This window comes from Zymoseptoria tritici, chromosome 3 (genome assembly GCF_000219625.1).
Source record: "Zymoseptoria tritici IPO323 chromosome 3, whole genome shotgun sequence".
In the NCBI taxonomy this organism is placed as follows: domain Eukaryota; kingdom Fungi; phylum Ascomycota; class Dothideomycetes; order Mycosphaerellales; family Mycosphaerellaceae; genus Zymoseptoria; species Zymoseptoria tritici.
The window spans coordinates 3,096,553-3,109,864 of NC_018216.1; the positions used below are offsets into that span (position 1 = coordinate 3,096,553).

The 13,312-nt window shown below is 54.0% G+C and overlaps 5 protein-coding genes across 5 annotated transcripts; 2 read left to right on the top strand and 3 right to left on the bottom strand.

The window, feature by feature from the left end:
- Positions 1-23: 23 nt before the first annotated feature.
- CMLE2 (beta carboxy-cis-cis-muconate lactonizing enzyme, cyloisomerase, CLME2) lies at positions 24-1,477 on the bottom strand (the record flags this gene model as incomplete). Its single annotated transcript, XM_003854161.1, has 2 exons — positions 24-1,088; positions 1,145-1,477. 2 exons carry the CDS (start codon positions 1,475-1,477, stop codon positions 24-26), a joined length of 1,398 nt encoding a protein of 465 aa, XP_003854209.1.
- Positions 1,478-1,774: 297 nt separating this feature from the next.
- Positions 1,775-7,216, bottom strand: MYCGRDRAFT_92101 (uncharacterized protein; the record flags this gene model as incomplete). Its single annotated transcript, XM_003854160.1, has 3 exons — positions 1,775-5,792; positions 5,905-6,647; positions 6,698-7,216. The coding sequence occupies 3 exons, from the start codon at positions 7,214-7,216 to the stop codon at positions 1,775-1,777; spliced, it is 5,280 nt and encodes a 1,759-aa protein (XP_003854208.1).
- Positions 7,217-7,799: 583 nt separating this feature from the next.
- MYCGRDRAFT_70413 (uncharacterized protein) lies at positions 7,800-8,890 on the top strand (the record flags this gene model as incomplete). Its single annotated transcript, XM_003854027.1, has 1 exon — positions 7,800-8,890. One exon carries the CDS (start codon positions 7,800-7,802, stop codon positions 8,823-8,825), a length of 1,026 nt encoding a protein of 341 aa, XP_003854075.1.
- Positions 8,891-9,439: 549 nt separating this feature from the next.
- Tpk2 (uncharacterized protein) lies at positions 9,440-11,775 on the top strand (the record flags this gene model as incomplete). The annotated part of the gene is made up of 4 exons (XM_003854028.1): positions 9,440-10,863; positions 10,920-11,173; positions 11,231-11,586; positions 11,639-11,775. The coding sequence occupies 4 exons, from the start codon at positions 10,135-10,137 to the stop codon at positions 11,683-11,685; spliced, it is 1,386 nt and encodes a 461-aa protein (XP_003854076.1).
- A 433-nt stretch (positions 11,776-12,208) lies between these two features.
- MYCGRDRAFT_92103 (uncharacterized protein) lies at positions 12,209-13,045 on the bottom strand (the record flags this gene model as incomplete). Its single annotated transcript, XM_003854159.1, has 3 exons — positions 12,209-12,557; positions 12,640-12,750; positions 12,816-13,045. 3 exons carry the CDS (start codon positions 13,043-13,045, stop codon positions 12,209-12,211), a joined length of 690 nt encoding a protein of 229 aa, XP_003854207.1.
- Positions 13,046-13,312: the final 267 nt, after the last annotated feature.

Sequence of the window (13,312 nt, forward strand, 5' to 3'; positions counted from 1 at the left end):
ACGAGAGACCTTCAGACCTATCACTACTTGTCCGTCTCCTCCAGCACCATCTCAACCATAACCCCACTCAACCCCAAATAATTCCCCGGATCACACAACCTCTCCAACTCCCCCTCTTCCAACTCCACCTTCTTCACCTCCTCATCCTCCCTCAACAACTCCACCAACGCCCTCCCCTCCACCTGCGCCCGTCGACACAACCCATACACCAAATCATGCGCATACTGCCGTCCCACTTTCTTCCCCAACCCCATCATCACCGCCTCACTCACAATCGCACCTTTGCTAATCTCCAAATTCCTCGCCATCCCCTCGACGTCCACTTCCAACCCTTCCAACAGTGTTCCCGTTTGCTTCAAACACGCCACGCTCAGCGCGCAAAGTTGCGGTAACATGACCCACTCGATTTCCCACGGTCCGGTACTCCGCTCGTGGTCCGCGACCATGGCTTCTACCATCCCGCCGGACATGGCACGGACTGAACTCGCCATGGAGCAGATGTACGCGCATCCGATTGGATTTCGCTTTTGCGGCATGGTGGACGAGGAGCCGCGGTGAGCGACGTACGGTTCCCGCGCTTCGTTGACTTCGGATTGCATCATCAATTTCAAATCCGTTGCGAATTTCGCGCAGGTGGCGGTGAGGAGGGAGAGGAAAGTGGAGAACTCGGCGAAGGTGTCGCGTTCGGTGTGCCAGGCTATACTGGGAACGGCGAGGTCGAGGTGTCTGGCGAGGAGAGTTTGGCATTGGAGAGCGAGAGGGGTGGATGTTTCCGCAGCGGGGGAGTAGGATGTGGAAGGCGTGATGGTCGCGAGGGTCCCTGCTGCGCCGGAGAATTCGAGGACGAGGAGACGGGGTTTGAGTTCGAGGAGGCGGTGACGGTGGCGGTTGAAAGTTGCGAGGAGACGGGCCATTTTGAAGCCGAAGGAGATGGGGACCGCTTGTTGGAGGTTGCTGCGGGCGGCCATTGGGGTGGTTTTGTGGTCTTTGCAGAGCTTGGTTAGAGCGTTGGCGATGGTGTCGAGGGACTTCTCGAGGAGGACGATGGTGTCTCGGAGTTGGAGGACTGTGGCTGTGTCGGTGAGGTCCTGTGAGATCTCATCAGTGCTGGATACTCGTGGAGAGGGCATTCAATCTATCGCACCTGCGTCGTAGTCCCCCAATGAATCCATTCTCCCAGCCGATCTTCCACCGCATTGATCTTCTTGACCAGCTGCTGAACCACCGGCAAGACCGGATAGCCGATCAATTCCGTCTGCTGCCTCAAAAGATCAAAATCCAATTGATCCAAAGTGCAATGCTTGACAATCTCATCGCATGCTTTTTGTGGAATAATGCCCAGTTCCGCTTGTGCTTTTGCCAATGCGGCTTCAAAGTCGAGATAATATTGAGTTCGCTGGCGGTCAGACCAGATCTTCGCTATCTCCGGCGTGGAGAAGACATTGCCGAAGATTTGAGAGTCAGTGATGGCTGTCATGGTGGACGACGAGAATGAAAAATGCTGCAAGATGGGCGTGGATGAAATGATGTGATGTCGATGTGAGAGACGTGGGCCTGGAGAGGTGAGGTGGTGAGAAGATTTCCGTGCTTTCCCCACCTTGTGCCTGACAAAACAACCCCATGCTCCTGCAAAGCGACGAGGGCCAGGTACGATTAGTCAACTGCTTCTGTAGAAGGATATAGATCATGGACTTGTAACCACTATACTGACAGACTGTCTGCCTCCTCGAGTTGCCTGCTTGTTCACAATCTACTCCCCGGCCCGCTTTATCGCTCACTCGAACTCGATCTGCGCCCTTTGAAGCCACTCCCTCACCTCATCACCTTGTCTCGACTCTGGCTCGGTACCATCCGCATCAGATCGTATCGGCTGGTTAGTCTTGCGCGCCGCCAGGCGTCTCGCAACCTCATTCGCCTCATTCAACGTCACAAGTCTCCTCTTCGCTCTGCCCTCCTCTTCGAGCCTCGCCTTCGCTTCCCTCATCATTCTCAAAATCGCCTCATGTTTCGACAGCTCCTGGACGCCATACCCCGGCAGGAATGTCTTCGCCTCACGTTCGCAGATCGGTTTGCTCAAGGTTGTAATCTGGCGGCGACGGTAGATTTGGTTGCGACTAGACGGTAGTGCGGGAACATCCTGGACTGCAGCCGCAATGTCCGCGTCTTCAGCCATCTCGAACGGCGTTCGGCCTGTAGTATTTTCGCGGAGAAGTAGAGTAGGATCGTGTTCCAGGATGATCTTCGTGAGAGACTTCATCTTGCTTCGAACAGCGACGTGGAGTGGTGTGTGGCCTTCACCGTTGATGATGCTGAGCTCGATGCCTTTGCTATATTGCAGCAGGAGACGTACGGCATCATCGTTGAAGGATTGCCAGTTGTGCGCGAAGTAGATGGCGCTTTGAGTCCATTGCGCCAGAGGTGTCAATGCGCCTGGTGCCGCTGTGCTGCGCTCCATGAGCATGTCCGCCAGGAGTCGGTCGTCGATGAGATCAAACATCGTGCGAAGTCTTTGCACATGGGCGCTCGAGGTGAAGGAATTCATCAGCAATGAGTGAACAAGGTTCCTGCCCTCATCATCGCGGATGGTCTGGTCTGCTCCAGCTTCAATCAAGATGGCGGCAGCATCTTGGCGGCCGAGCCGGAACGCAATGAGTAGAGGGGTGAGACCGTCGGCCGATTTGGCATCGATTGCTTCTGGCATGACTTTGACCAGATACCGCAGGACAGCGGCAGATTTGGGTGTAGGCGAAGCTAAGACAGCGCAATGAATGGCAAGATGAACACGAGCGTTGAGGAACTGCTGTACCGAGCCATCGAATCCGCTCTCGGCCTGGGATAAGGCTTTGACTCTGACATGTTCCGGGTGGCGTTCCGCGAATTCGGAGTAGCATCGTGCAGGAGCATCGCTCAGTAGCCATTCTACGCTCTGAATGGAAGCGTAATAAGCAGCTTGAAGGACGGGTGCGGTGTCCTTGTCAATGGGCCCGGCGCCGTAATCACGTCGAGTCTTGCGAGGTCGAGCAGCCCAGTCCTTTCGCTTCTTGCCGTGCACTGACAATCCTTGATAGTACTTTGGCTTTTCTTTCGTCTCCACTCCAGATCGCTTGATCAAATCGCGGATGGGAGCTCCAGTCGCAGAGCGTTGGATCAGATGTGCAAGCAAATGCGGACGGTCAAGGCGTAGCGTCTCCTGGAAGTCGTGATCCAGCATGTCGAAGAAGTCTGTGTCGCTCTCCTCCGAATCCTGCGACTCAGAATATCTTTCGCCAAGCGAAAGCAGGAAGTCGAGTAGTTCTTCATCGTCAGCGTGCACCGCGAACGACAACACCGTGTTTGGAAATAGCTTTCTCGGCGTGCTTCGCTTTGCGGCTTCAGGCAGGAACTCTTTCAGATTGCAGCATCGCCACATCATCATTGCGAGTGGCTTGACGCGGCTTTTCACCTGAAGCGAGATCTCGCCAACGTTCTCCACGGTGAAATTTGGATCGATCGACTCGCTGGCCAGCTCAACGCTGCTACTGTCCGAACCAGAATCGTTCGATTCATCGTTCTCGCCAGCACCGCCATCGAGAACGAAGCGCTGCTTGGCAGATTCGTCAGGTGGCATGTATTGTGCCTGAGCAATTGCCATGATAGCCGCGGCAAGCTCCAGATGTCCTCTTGCGATAGCAATGGAGAACGGCGAGTGGTCCCTTGAGTCCTTGACAGCGACTTGTAAAGGAGGTTGAGTTTCGCCATCTTTGTTGTTCCATGTCATCAAGGTGAGCTGTTTCACCGCGGATATCTCACCGTTCCAAGCAGCCTCAAAGAGATCAATGTATCTCTCTTGTCGCTCATCCGTCAGATCAGGCAGCTTGAGACTGAAGTTGACCTTGAAGGCAGGTTCCACATACGGTCTATATTCGTATGGCCGGTAAATTTGGTTACCAGACTCTTTGACTTCAGAGTGGAGTTCTCTGAATGTCTTGGCTCCTCGCTCAATGAGGACTCTCCTCAACTCCTCGAAGCGCTCCCGCATTGCGTCAACAGCTGCTTGCTTCTCGGGTACGCCGGCGTCCTCGTCATTCTCTGCAGTCAGGTTTTTGTAGGTTGTAAGCTTGGACTTGTAACCTCGTTTCGCTGCTGCAATCTGAGACTGAGCGGTCCACAACGCATACGTGCCTTCTTGCAAGCCCTCAAGGTATTCGAAATCGTCCTTGAGAGGGATAGGAGCATGGATCTTCTGGTCATCTGGTTTCCACGTTTTGAGTTGCTTAATCTTCTCCTCCACTTCATCGAGCAAACTGGTAGCTTTTTTGCCACCACCGAACATCCAGTGGTCCTGATTGATGTGCGCCCACCCCGCCGGTGAGATGGTATTGACATCAACTCCGTACTCCGTAATCAGGGATGTAGCAAGCTCCGGCAATTCGCACTCGACAGCAGAAGTGACAGGCTGCTCCACGTCTTTGCGGAATTTGGTCTGGTTGGTCTTTGTATCTGATGCTGGCTCCAATACAGTCTTGTGGGCCTTCATGTATGCAGCGAAATCGATGTCGGAATTGGCGCCCGCAGTCAATAGGAGGAGCGCAGTCGAGCTGTCCTTGGCTTGAATCGCGGCCAGCAATGGACTTTGGACAATCAGGTTCGACGAATAGAAGCTCTGGGCAGCCAAGTGGTTGATTGCTCGGCCTGTTCCGACCTTGTCGGCATCAAGGAAGACTTTGGTCAAAGCTGGCTGCTCGGCGATTGAGTATAGCAGAGCCGTGTTTTGATGAATGTCAGCCTGCGCAGAAGATGCTCCGAGCTGGATCAAGAGGCGTGACATGGCATCTGCTTGTTCGGATGGCAACCGAAGAGCCAGAACGAGCGTCAGAATCGCTGCTCGGGCAGATTTGTCGTGATCGTGAAAGAGCTTGACTGGTAGTAAGACGTCTGCGCCGAAATCTTGGACCAATACTCGCACAAGGTCAAGGTGACCATTGATGATCGCAAGATGAAGAGGCGAGATGGCAGTGTCCCATGCTAGAACGTTGACGTCGTAGATATCCGCAGATTCTTCTTCATCGTCGCCGTTTAGTACTTTGTCATCCGAGTTAGCAGGAGGCGACTTGATATTGACCATGGAGTTTTCGGTAGTGGCGTCGATGTTGCCGTCCTCATCTTCATCAGCATCGTTCACGATGTCGATGTCGAGGTCTTCGAGTTCGGTCGACGGTCGCTCCGCTCGAGCAGCCCTTCTGGCATCGACTTTCTTCTCTTCTTCTTCCTCATTCGCTGCACTCTTACGCAACAACGCTGACACCATTTCTACGCTACCACGAATTGCAGCCAAGTGAAGTGCAGTCCTGCCGTCCACGAGTCGAGCAACCAGACGGGCACCGTTATCGATTAACACTTGTACAATCTCTGGTGTCGAGCTGGTGACGGCCAAATGAAGCGGAGTGCGTCCGGTAAAGTCGCGTGCGTTGGGATCGTTGCCATCCTGCTCCAGCCAAGTCTGGACATCCTCCACGTCGCCATCTACTATGCTTTGACACAGTCTGGCAGTATTCCCAACGTATGCCATCTCAGTCCAGTCGTCGGCCGTGAGCGGGTGGAAAGAACCGATCGTCTGTCTTCCAGGATTATCTCTCAGAAACGAAATCTGGCCGGACACATAGATCTTGTTCTCTGCCTGAGCAACTTCGGCCTCTTCGTCCGTCTTAGGATCCGGGCAGTAGCCACAGCAGTCATGAATGACGTCCTCGACGCTCCCGAAGAAGGCCGGATGGCGATGTAGGTGGACTTCGCGGTCTTTGGGCAGGTTCCACCTAGAGTAGGGGCAGACTGTTAGCGAAAGCACAGACTTGAAGGCGAAGTTTTGAAACTAAGATAACATGCTGGTGCTGTGCATGCATGAATCCTGCCCTTCGATCGACTTACTCGGCATTCAGGAGAATATCCTTCGTGAAGATGAGCTTCTCAATCTTGCGAGCATGGTACTTTGGTCCATACGGAATGGTGAAAGTATGATAGTCAGAAACATCCTCAGCATCGACCCACTCGGCTACTTCGTCTTCGTGAGCGTCCTTGATGTTGCCGCGCAAATTGCGTCGCTGCACACGCCATCGATTGATGGCCGGACGACCGCGCTCAGCACGTCGCTGATCAAGATAGGCATCGCGATCCTCGCTCCTGGGTAGCTTCTCCAAAATGAGCAGTCGAGCGAGTCCCTCGGTTCGCCCAAAAGATCTCTCGTAGATTGTCGGATCAACTCTAGAGCGGTCCAAATGTGGCCAGTACACTTCGAATCCCCGGTGGGCGTACTTGGAAAGACGGCTCTCGTAGGAAGGCGAGCGACGGCTGAGATCAATGGTATTGATCTGCGTCATGTACGCTGCCAATGCGCGAGGCGTGGCATACACTTGGTGACCGTTATATGCAGCGCAACTACAGTCGACATCAAAGCCGGACAGGATCTCCGAGATGGATTTGTACATCCTCAGGACCACCTGTATATGTCGAACGGGGTGCTGGCTGACGATAGTAAGAGCATTCTTGGTACGCACAGTCGTCGTCTCAACCAGCAAGGCGTCTCGGATGTTGGCTTCGATCTGCTTGATTTTCTCCAGCGCTTGCTCCTCGTCCAGGCCGTACAAGAAAAGGTCCACATCCGATGCTGGTGCCTGTCTTTTATGTTAGCAAATGTTATACATTCATGATTCAAAGACGTTACCAATTGCTCATGATAGTACTGCCGAAGTGCACGTTTCGTTCCAGCATGCTTCTCTGGCACTTTCAACAGAGAAGTAACCACAGCAGAACCAGCAGCAACCACGTTCGACCAGTCCATGTCAGCAAGGGAAGACTCAGTGAAGATGTTGAGATTGTTCCGGAACTCTTTCAACGATTGCACGACAGCTGGTGAGCCGGTCGGCAAGCGTTGATCATCCTTCAGCGGCATTATGTAGGCTTCTTTCTCCGCCACAGTTTCGGTATCCAGGTCTCGGGCTCGTATGGTGATGTCCTTCTCCTGGTCACGGCCGAAGAGTGGCACGATATTTGGCGTCCGAATGGCAGGGTGCTCGGGGTGCTGCGCAAACACCTTCCGCATCTCGTTCTCATACTGCTTATACGGCTCCAAGAGTTCCCGCATTGGCTTGTCTTTGTGAGCTGCGATGTACGTGACAAAGTCATCGTGGCGAGCGGGCAAGGCCGGCATGTTGCTCTCGGCCATCTCGACTGGAGCGGCCATATTGGCAGGTTCTGCAACACAGTCAAGGGATGGAGTGATGAGTGGGCAAAGGAGTATGTGAAGTGAGTTGGGAGTTGAGCAAGGCAGGGAATGAGGAAATCGACCACGAAGCTGTTATCGTGTAATAAGAAGCAGTCTGGGTCCCATCATCACGAATGACAGAAGCGGTCTTTATGATCATAGCAGTTGCTACGCCCCGATGGCTCTTGTCGACAGATTGGGCCATTCTTTAGACAGCAGTGCTCTGATATCCAATCGACAAGATCGGCAAGACTGAGCCGCCTGATTCCAGCCTGTCAGAGGCGAAGGATTCAAGGCAGCAACAAGGCACAGATGTCGGGTCGAGCCATCTTCCCCGTTACCTGGACGTGTCCGCATCCTGTCCGTGATTGCTCGCAGAGCTGAATGCTGATCAAGGTCGAATGTGATGAGTTGATGTAGGTGAGAAGAAGGACACGGTGCACGCGACGCGGGAGAGACTTTCCTTCGGCGCAAGTCTTGCCGAGGCAGCGACAGGTCAGACATGGATCACACACCGTGCACCCGAACCACCTCTATCACTCTCCATTAAATCACCATCAAAATGCCAGTCCGCGTCCTCATCGTCGGCGCAGGCGCAATAGGAGCATTCTACGGAGCCCGCCTCTCCACAGCGTCCAACATCGCCGTCTCAGCCCTCTGCCGGTCCAACTTCAAAGTGGTCCAAGCCAACGGATTCAAAGTCACGTCACCGAAATACGACGAGCAAATATTCAAACCCGAACATGTTTTCAGCTCGCCTGAAAATGCGCGGAAAGCTGGTGTGAAGTGGGACTATCTCCTCGTGGCGACGAAAGCTCTTCCGGACGTCAACGATGATAGTGCACTGCTCGAAGGCCTGGTCAGTCCTGGCACGAGCATTGTGCTTGTGCAGAATGGGCTGGGAGTCGAGGAGCCGTATAGGAGGCGTTTTCCCAAGGCTCCGATTTTGAGCGCTGTGACCGTTGCGAGTGCTGCACAGCCTAGTCATGGAGTCATCCAGCACAATCGATGGACGAGGATATCTATCGGACCTTATCTACCGCATCTCGATCAAGGCGGATCAGGGTCAAAGGCAGAGGACAAGGCAGCGGATGAGAGTAATGCGAAGCTTGTGAAGCTGCTGCAGGATGGTGGAATCAAGGATGCCGAGTTATACGACCACGCAGGCCTTCAATTCGTACGATGGCACAAAATCGCCATCAACGCCGCGATGAATCCCAGCTCGGTGCTGTCTGGTGGTGCTGGCAATCAAGAAATGTCTCTCGATCCGGAGATGTCGATTATGCTCACTGGCATCATGAATGAGGTTTTGGAAACAGCGCCGAAAGTGCTGGGCAAACCTTTACCTTCCAAGCTGGCCACTGCTGAGGCAATCTTGAACTCGACGAAGAAGAACAGCAGTGGCAGTCGACCGAGTATGTGGGGTGATTGGGAGAAGGGGGCGAAGATGGAGTTGGAGGTTATTCTTGGGAACCCGATAAGGCTGGCGAGAGAGAAGGGACTGGAAATGCCGAGGTTGCAGACGATGTATGCGTTGTTGAAGAAAGCACAGGAGTTGAGGGATAAGCCGAAGGAGAGTAAGCTTTGAGGTAAGAGATGTACGGAACCATGCCTTGACGAGCTCGAGACCAACAGTATCGTGAATAGTCCCTCTACGACTGGGTAAGGTAGATTTGAAGCCTGAGGCATCAGATATGTTTCCAGTCCTTTGAAGCGCTCCAGCTGCCTTTTCATTCTACAGAGGGATGTCCTGGTGTCATTTGTATAAGAGTCCAAAACAGCAGTTAAAAGGTCCATATAAACCATAGATCGCCCCTTCATATGTGAATCATTTCAAAGACGTTGGTCGCCATTGACGACATGTCTGTGGAGAGGATCGGAATGTGGAGCCAGCTGTCTGTTTGCGGGGTGAGAGTGAACAGCGACAGGCATTGTTAGGACCGACATGCCTTGCCTTGCTGTGCCACGCCATTCCCATCACCCAGCCTAATCGATATTGTACCTGCCTCTCCTGTACGATCTATGCATCTCTGCATCTGATCTATTCACCCTCGATGCGACCTCATCTCATCTCCATCCCGCCGTGAAGCTCCCAGCCCACCAGAGAGCTAGAACTACCTATATCGGTACCGCAATTCGAGCCGAGAGACCAACAGCTCCAGCCCGTGGTCCACTCCACGCCCGTCCACCAACGATCGCATCCGGCCCTTCCCACCTCTACCTTAAACCGTACCGACCGATCGCATTGCAGCAGCTCCGCACCTCAGTCCATCATTGCTTATACCTTATCCTCACCTGAGCTGTGTGGTTGAGTCCTCCTCCGCCGGCGTCCCTCGCTCCACCATACTCCCCGCACACGTCGCATTCGATCGGTAGCGGTAGCGGTGCTCTCATTCAATAGCACCTCCAAGTGTACCGCATCGGACATCCGACTGCTTGCTTGTCGGCGCATCATCAGCAGCACCAAACAGCACCGGACAGACCGACCCAGCCCGTCTGCCCATCGCCGCCCTTCCTGTTCTTCCCGACAACCTCCCATTGTCCTTTGGGCCCTTCTCCACCACGCACATCCGCACGCAAACAGATTGCCCGCCAATTTCGTACCGAGCGATTGCGATCGTACCTCCTTGCTGTCTTGCCGGGCCCTTGACTTCACCCTACGACAACATCGCACTCTCCCTCCCTCCGCTCCGGCGTCACTTATACCATACCTCACGCCCTCCGCATCCTCCGCCGCAGTTCAACCTCCACCCGCTCGCACGTTGAGCATCTCAGCCGCCACGACGCCGCCGCCGCCGAATACAGAGAAATTGGCTAGCTACGACAATCCCAACGTTCGTCGTGAGCCTGACTCTCGCTTGCCGCAAAAGAGGAAAGAAGGGCCAGACACCACATCCATGCCGTCGCTGGGCTTCCTCAAGAAGAAGCGAACCAAGGACTCTACAGCGTCCAACGAGGTCGCTTCGCCCACTTCACCCACGATCGGCTCGCCAATATCACAGACCTTGTCTAGACAAAGCAACCTTTTTTCCGAGCAGAACCAACAGTCGCAGCAGCAGCCGCCGCAGACATCTGGCCAAGATAGCGTACAGCAGAACACAAGCGCCTCGCAAAGCTCAAACGCCAAAGCCGACGATCCAATGAACATATCACCCCAACCTTCGGCAGTCCAGCAGCAGCCAGCTCAGCCGCAGCAGCAATACAATGGCTCGCAGCATGACTCTGCTCACGAGCAAAACGGACACAACCCGAATCAGCAGCATGTGCCACTGTTGAACGTGAGCAAAACAGCGCCGACGGTCAATCCACTCCGCGAGACAAAGGGCAAATACACGCTGAACGACTTCCAAATTTCACGAACGCTCGGCACGGGATCTTTCGGACGTGTGCATCTGGTCCAGAGCAAGCACAATTCACGATTCTACGCGGTCAAGGTGTTGAAAAAAGCACAGGTATACAAGATGAAGCAAGTGGAACACACAAACGATGAGCGCAAGATGCTGCAGCGATGCCGGAATCCATTCCTCATCACTCTGTGGGGCACATGGCAAGATTCGAAGAACTTGTACATGGTCATGGACTTTATTGAAGGAGGTGAGCTGTTTAGCTTGTTGAGGAAGTCTCAGGTATGTTTGGGCAGAAGTGAATGTCTCGGGTGCATCTTACTCACAGTGTCGAACAGCGCTTCCCAAATCCAGTCGCCAAGTTTTACGCCGCCGAGGTGACTATTGCGCTCGACTACTTACACAGCATGAACATCATCTATCGTGATCTGAAGCCAGAGAACCTGCTCCTCGACCGACACGGCCACATCAAGATTACCGACTTCGGCTTCGCAAAGGAGGTACCCGACATCACCTGGACGCTTTGCGGGACGCCAGATTACCTCGCGCCAGAGGTCGTGAGCAGCAAAGGCTACAACAAGAGCGTCGACTGGTGGGTGACATCAAAAATTCGCGCACAAGGACACCCTTGCTAATCATCACTCCGCAGGTGGTCTCTCGGAATCCTCATCTTCGAAATGCTCGCGGGATTCACACCCTTCTGGGACTCCGGCTCGCCGCTGAAAATCTACGAAAACATCCTCAAGGGCCGCGTCAAGTACCCTCCTTACATCCACCCGGACGCTCAAGATCTGCTCTCGAAGCTCATCACGGCCGACCTGACCAAGCGTCTGGGCAACTTGCACGGCGGCAGCCAGGACGTCATGAACCACGCGTGGTTCGCCGAGGTGACGTGGGATCGGCTCGCGAAGAAGGATATCGATGCGCCGTATGTGCCGCCTGTGAGAGGTGGAGCGGGTGATGCGAGTTTGTTCGATAAGTATCCCGAGGAGACGGAAGCTTATGGTATGTTTGAGGAGATGGCGGGTTATCTGACGCATACTGACGAGAGATACAGGTGCCACTGGCGACGATCCTCACAGGACGTTGTTCCCCGACTTTTGAAGACAGAGAGCATAAGGTAGGAAAGCAGACCTATTTTGATAATGGAATTATGTGAACGAAGAGGAAAAGCAATTGAAGCTTTGCCATTAATACGTCCTATCTGACCTGACCTTTTTACGCTCGTTCTGCGGCTTGTACGGCTGGTGGTGCGATTCAACTCTGCTAGTGATTTGACCGCGACAGGGACCCTCTCTAAACTCAACTTTGAGTCTGTTGACATCAATCTGCTCATCCGGCAGCATCAACTGACAGTCACAGCAGTTCAAACAGCTGTCTGTCCTTGCCCTTGGTGCTATGGCTGGTATGGACATCTTCGACCTCGAGCTAGACTCCTACTCCGATCGGCCTCGTTTCAATTCGTTCTTCTGGAGCCGCGGAGTAGACTTACGGTCGTCGCGATAGCCGACCTTCCTGGCTTCAAAGGTGAGATTGTGGGAGAAGGGGTAATCTTCCGTTCGAGTCTGAAACCCCTGGCCGAGGTGCTGGCTGCCCTGCTAGAGCGAGGACGACGGTGGTGAGGTGTTTAGCGGTGGATGTTTTGCGTGTATGCGTCGGGTGTGGGGCGAGTCTCCGGTCGTTTAAGATGTCGCGGGCGCAGGTCTCGCATCTTTTGCGGTTCGTTGGCGTCGTAGAAGGCGATTGCGCGCTTTACTTGGGAGATGTGGGACCAGGAGGGTTCGCGGGGGTGGAGGTGGGTTATGCTGAGTTCGCGGGATATGAAGATGGGGGGGTTGTTTGTGAGGCCATTGTGATCCGGGGGTGGGGTGGTGTTTGTTTGAGTGTGGGCGGTGGAGTGGAGTGCAGGGAGGTGAAGTGAAGGGAAATCGGCGTGCTTGATTATGGCTGTTGCATCTCGGCTGCGTTGGGAACAGCTACAAGACATAATTCTCACAAACCCTCATCTGATCGACTCCCTCCTCCTACAGCACTCATCAAATGACAACCTCGTCCTACTTCGCGCCGACCTTTCCCTTCTCCGCGTCCACACTGTACACACTCTCTTCGCCATCCATATCCTTCCCTTGCAAAATCTCAGGCTGATCCTTCCCCTTCTTCCCTTTAAATCTACAGCAATCCCAAGTCAGCCCTTCATCTGCCCAAGATAATCCGCCGGATCTTGCAAAACTCACATATCCCTCGCCCACTGCATCGGCACAAGACCCTTCGTGCCGGTCTCCTTTTGCTCGCCCATCAGCCGATCCGCTTCTTTCATGTCTCCTCGCTTGACGGCGTCCATGACCAGAGCGGACTTGACGCGAGCTGCGGCCGCTTTGTCGGAAGGCATGGACTTCTCGTCCATGGCGTTGGTGTTGGGCGCGAAGGAGAGGGGTTCTACGTTCCATGGTGATGAGCCGGACATGATTGCTGTTGTGGTGTGGGAAGTTTTTGGACACGATATCTGAACGGAATGAGTTTGTTGTTCGTTGGTGGTTGTTCACTGTCCTATGAGTGTGAGACGTCAACTCGAGGTTGTGATGTTCAGTCGAATCGGAGCGTTGGAAGATGCAACATATATACACTTGATTCGTTAAAGTGCAGGGCGCAGTTCACGAGGTCAGCAGATCACGAGCAGTGGATCTCGGCCTATAAGCAGGAGGACTTCTCGGCCTCAAAGTGGTATGTGTAG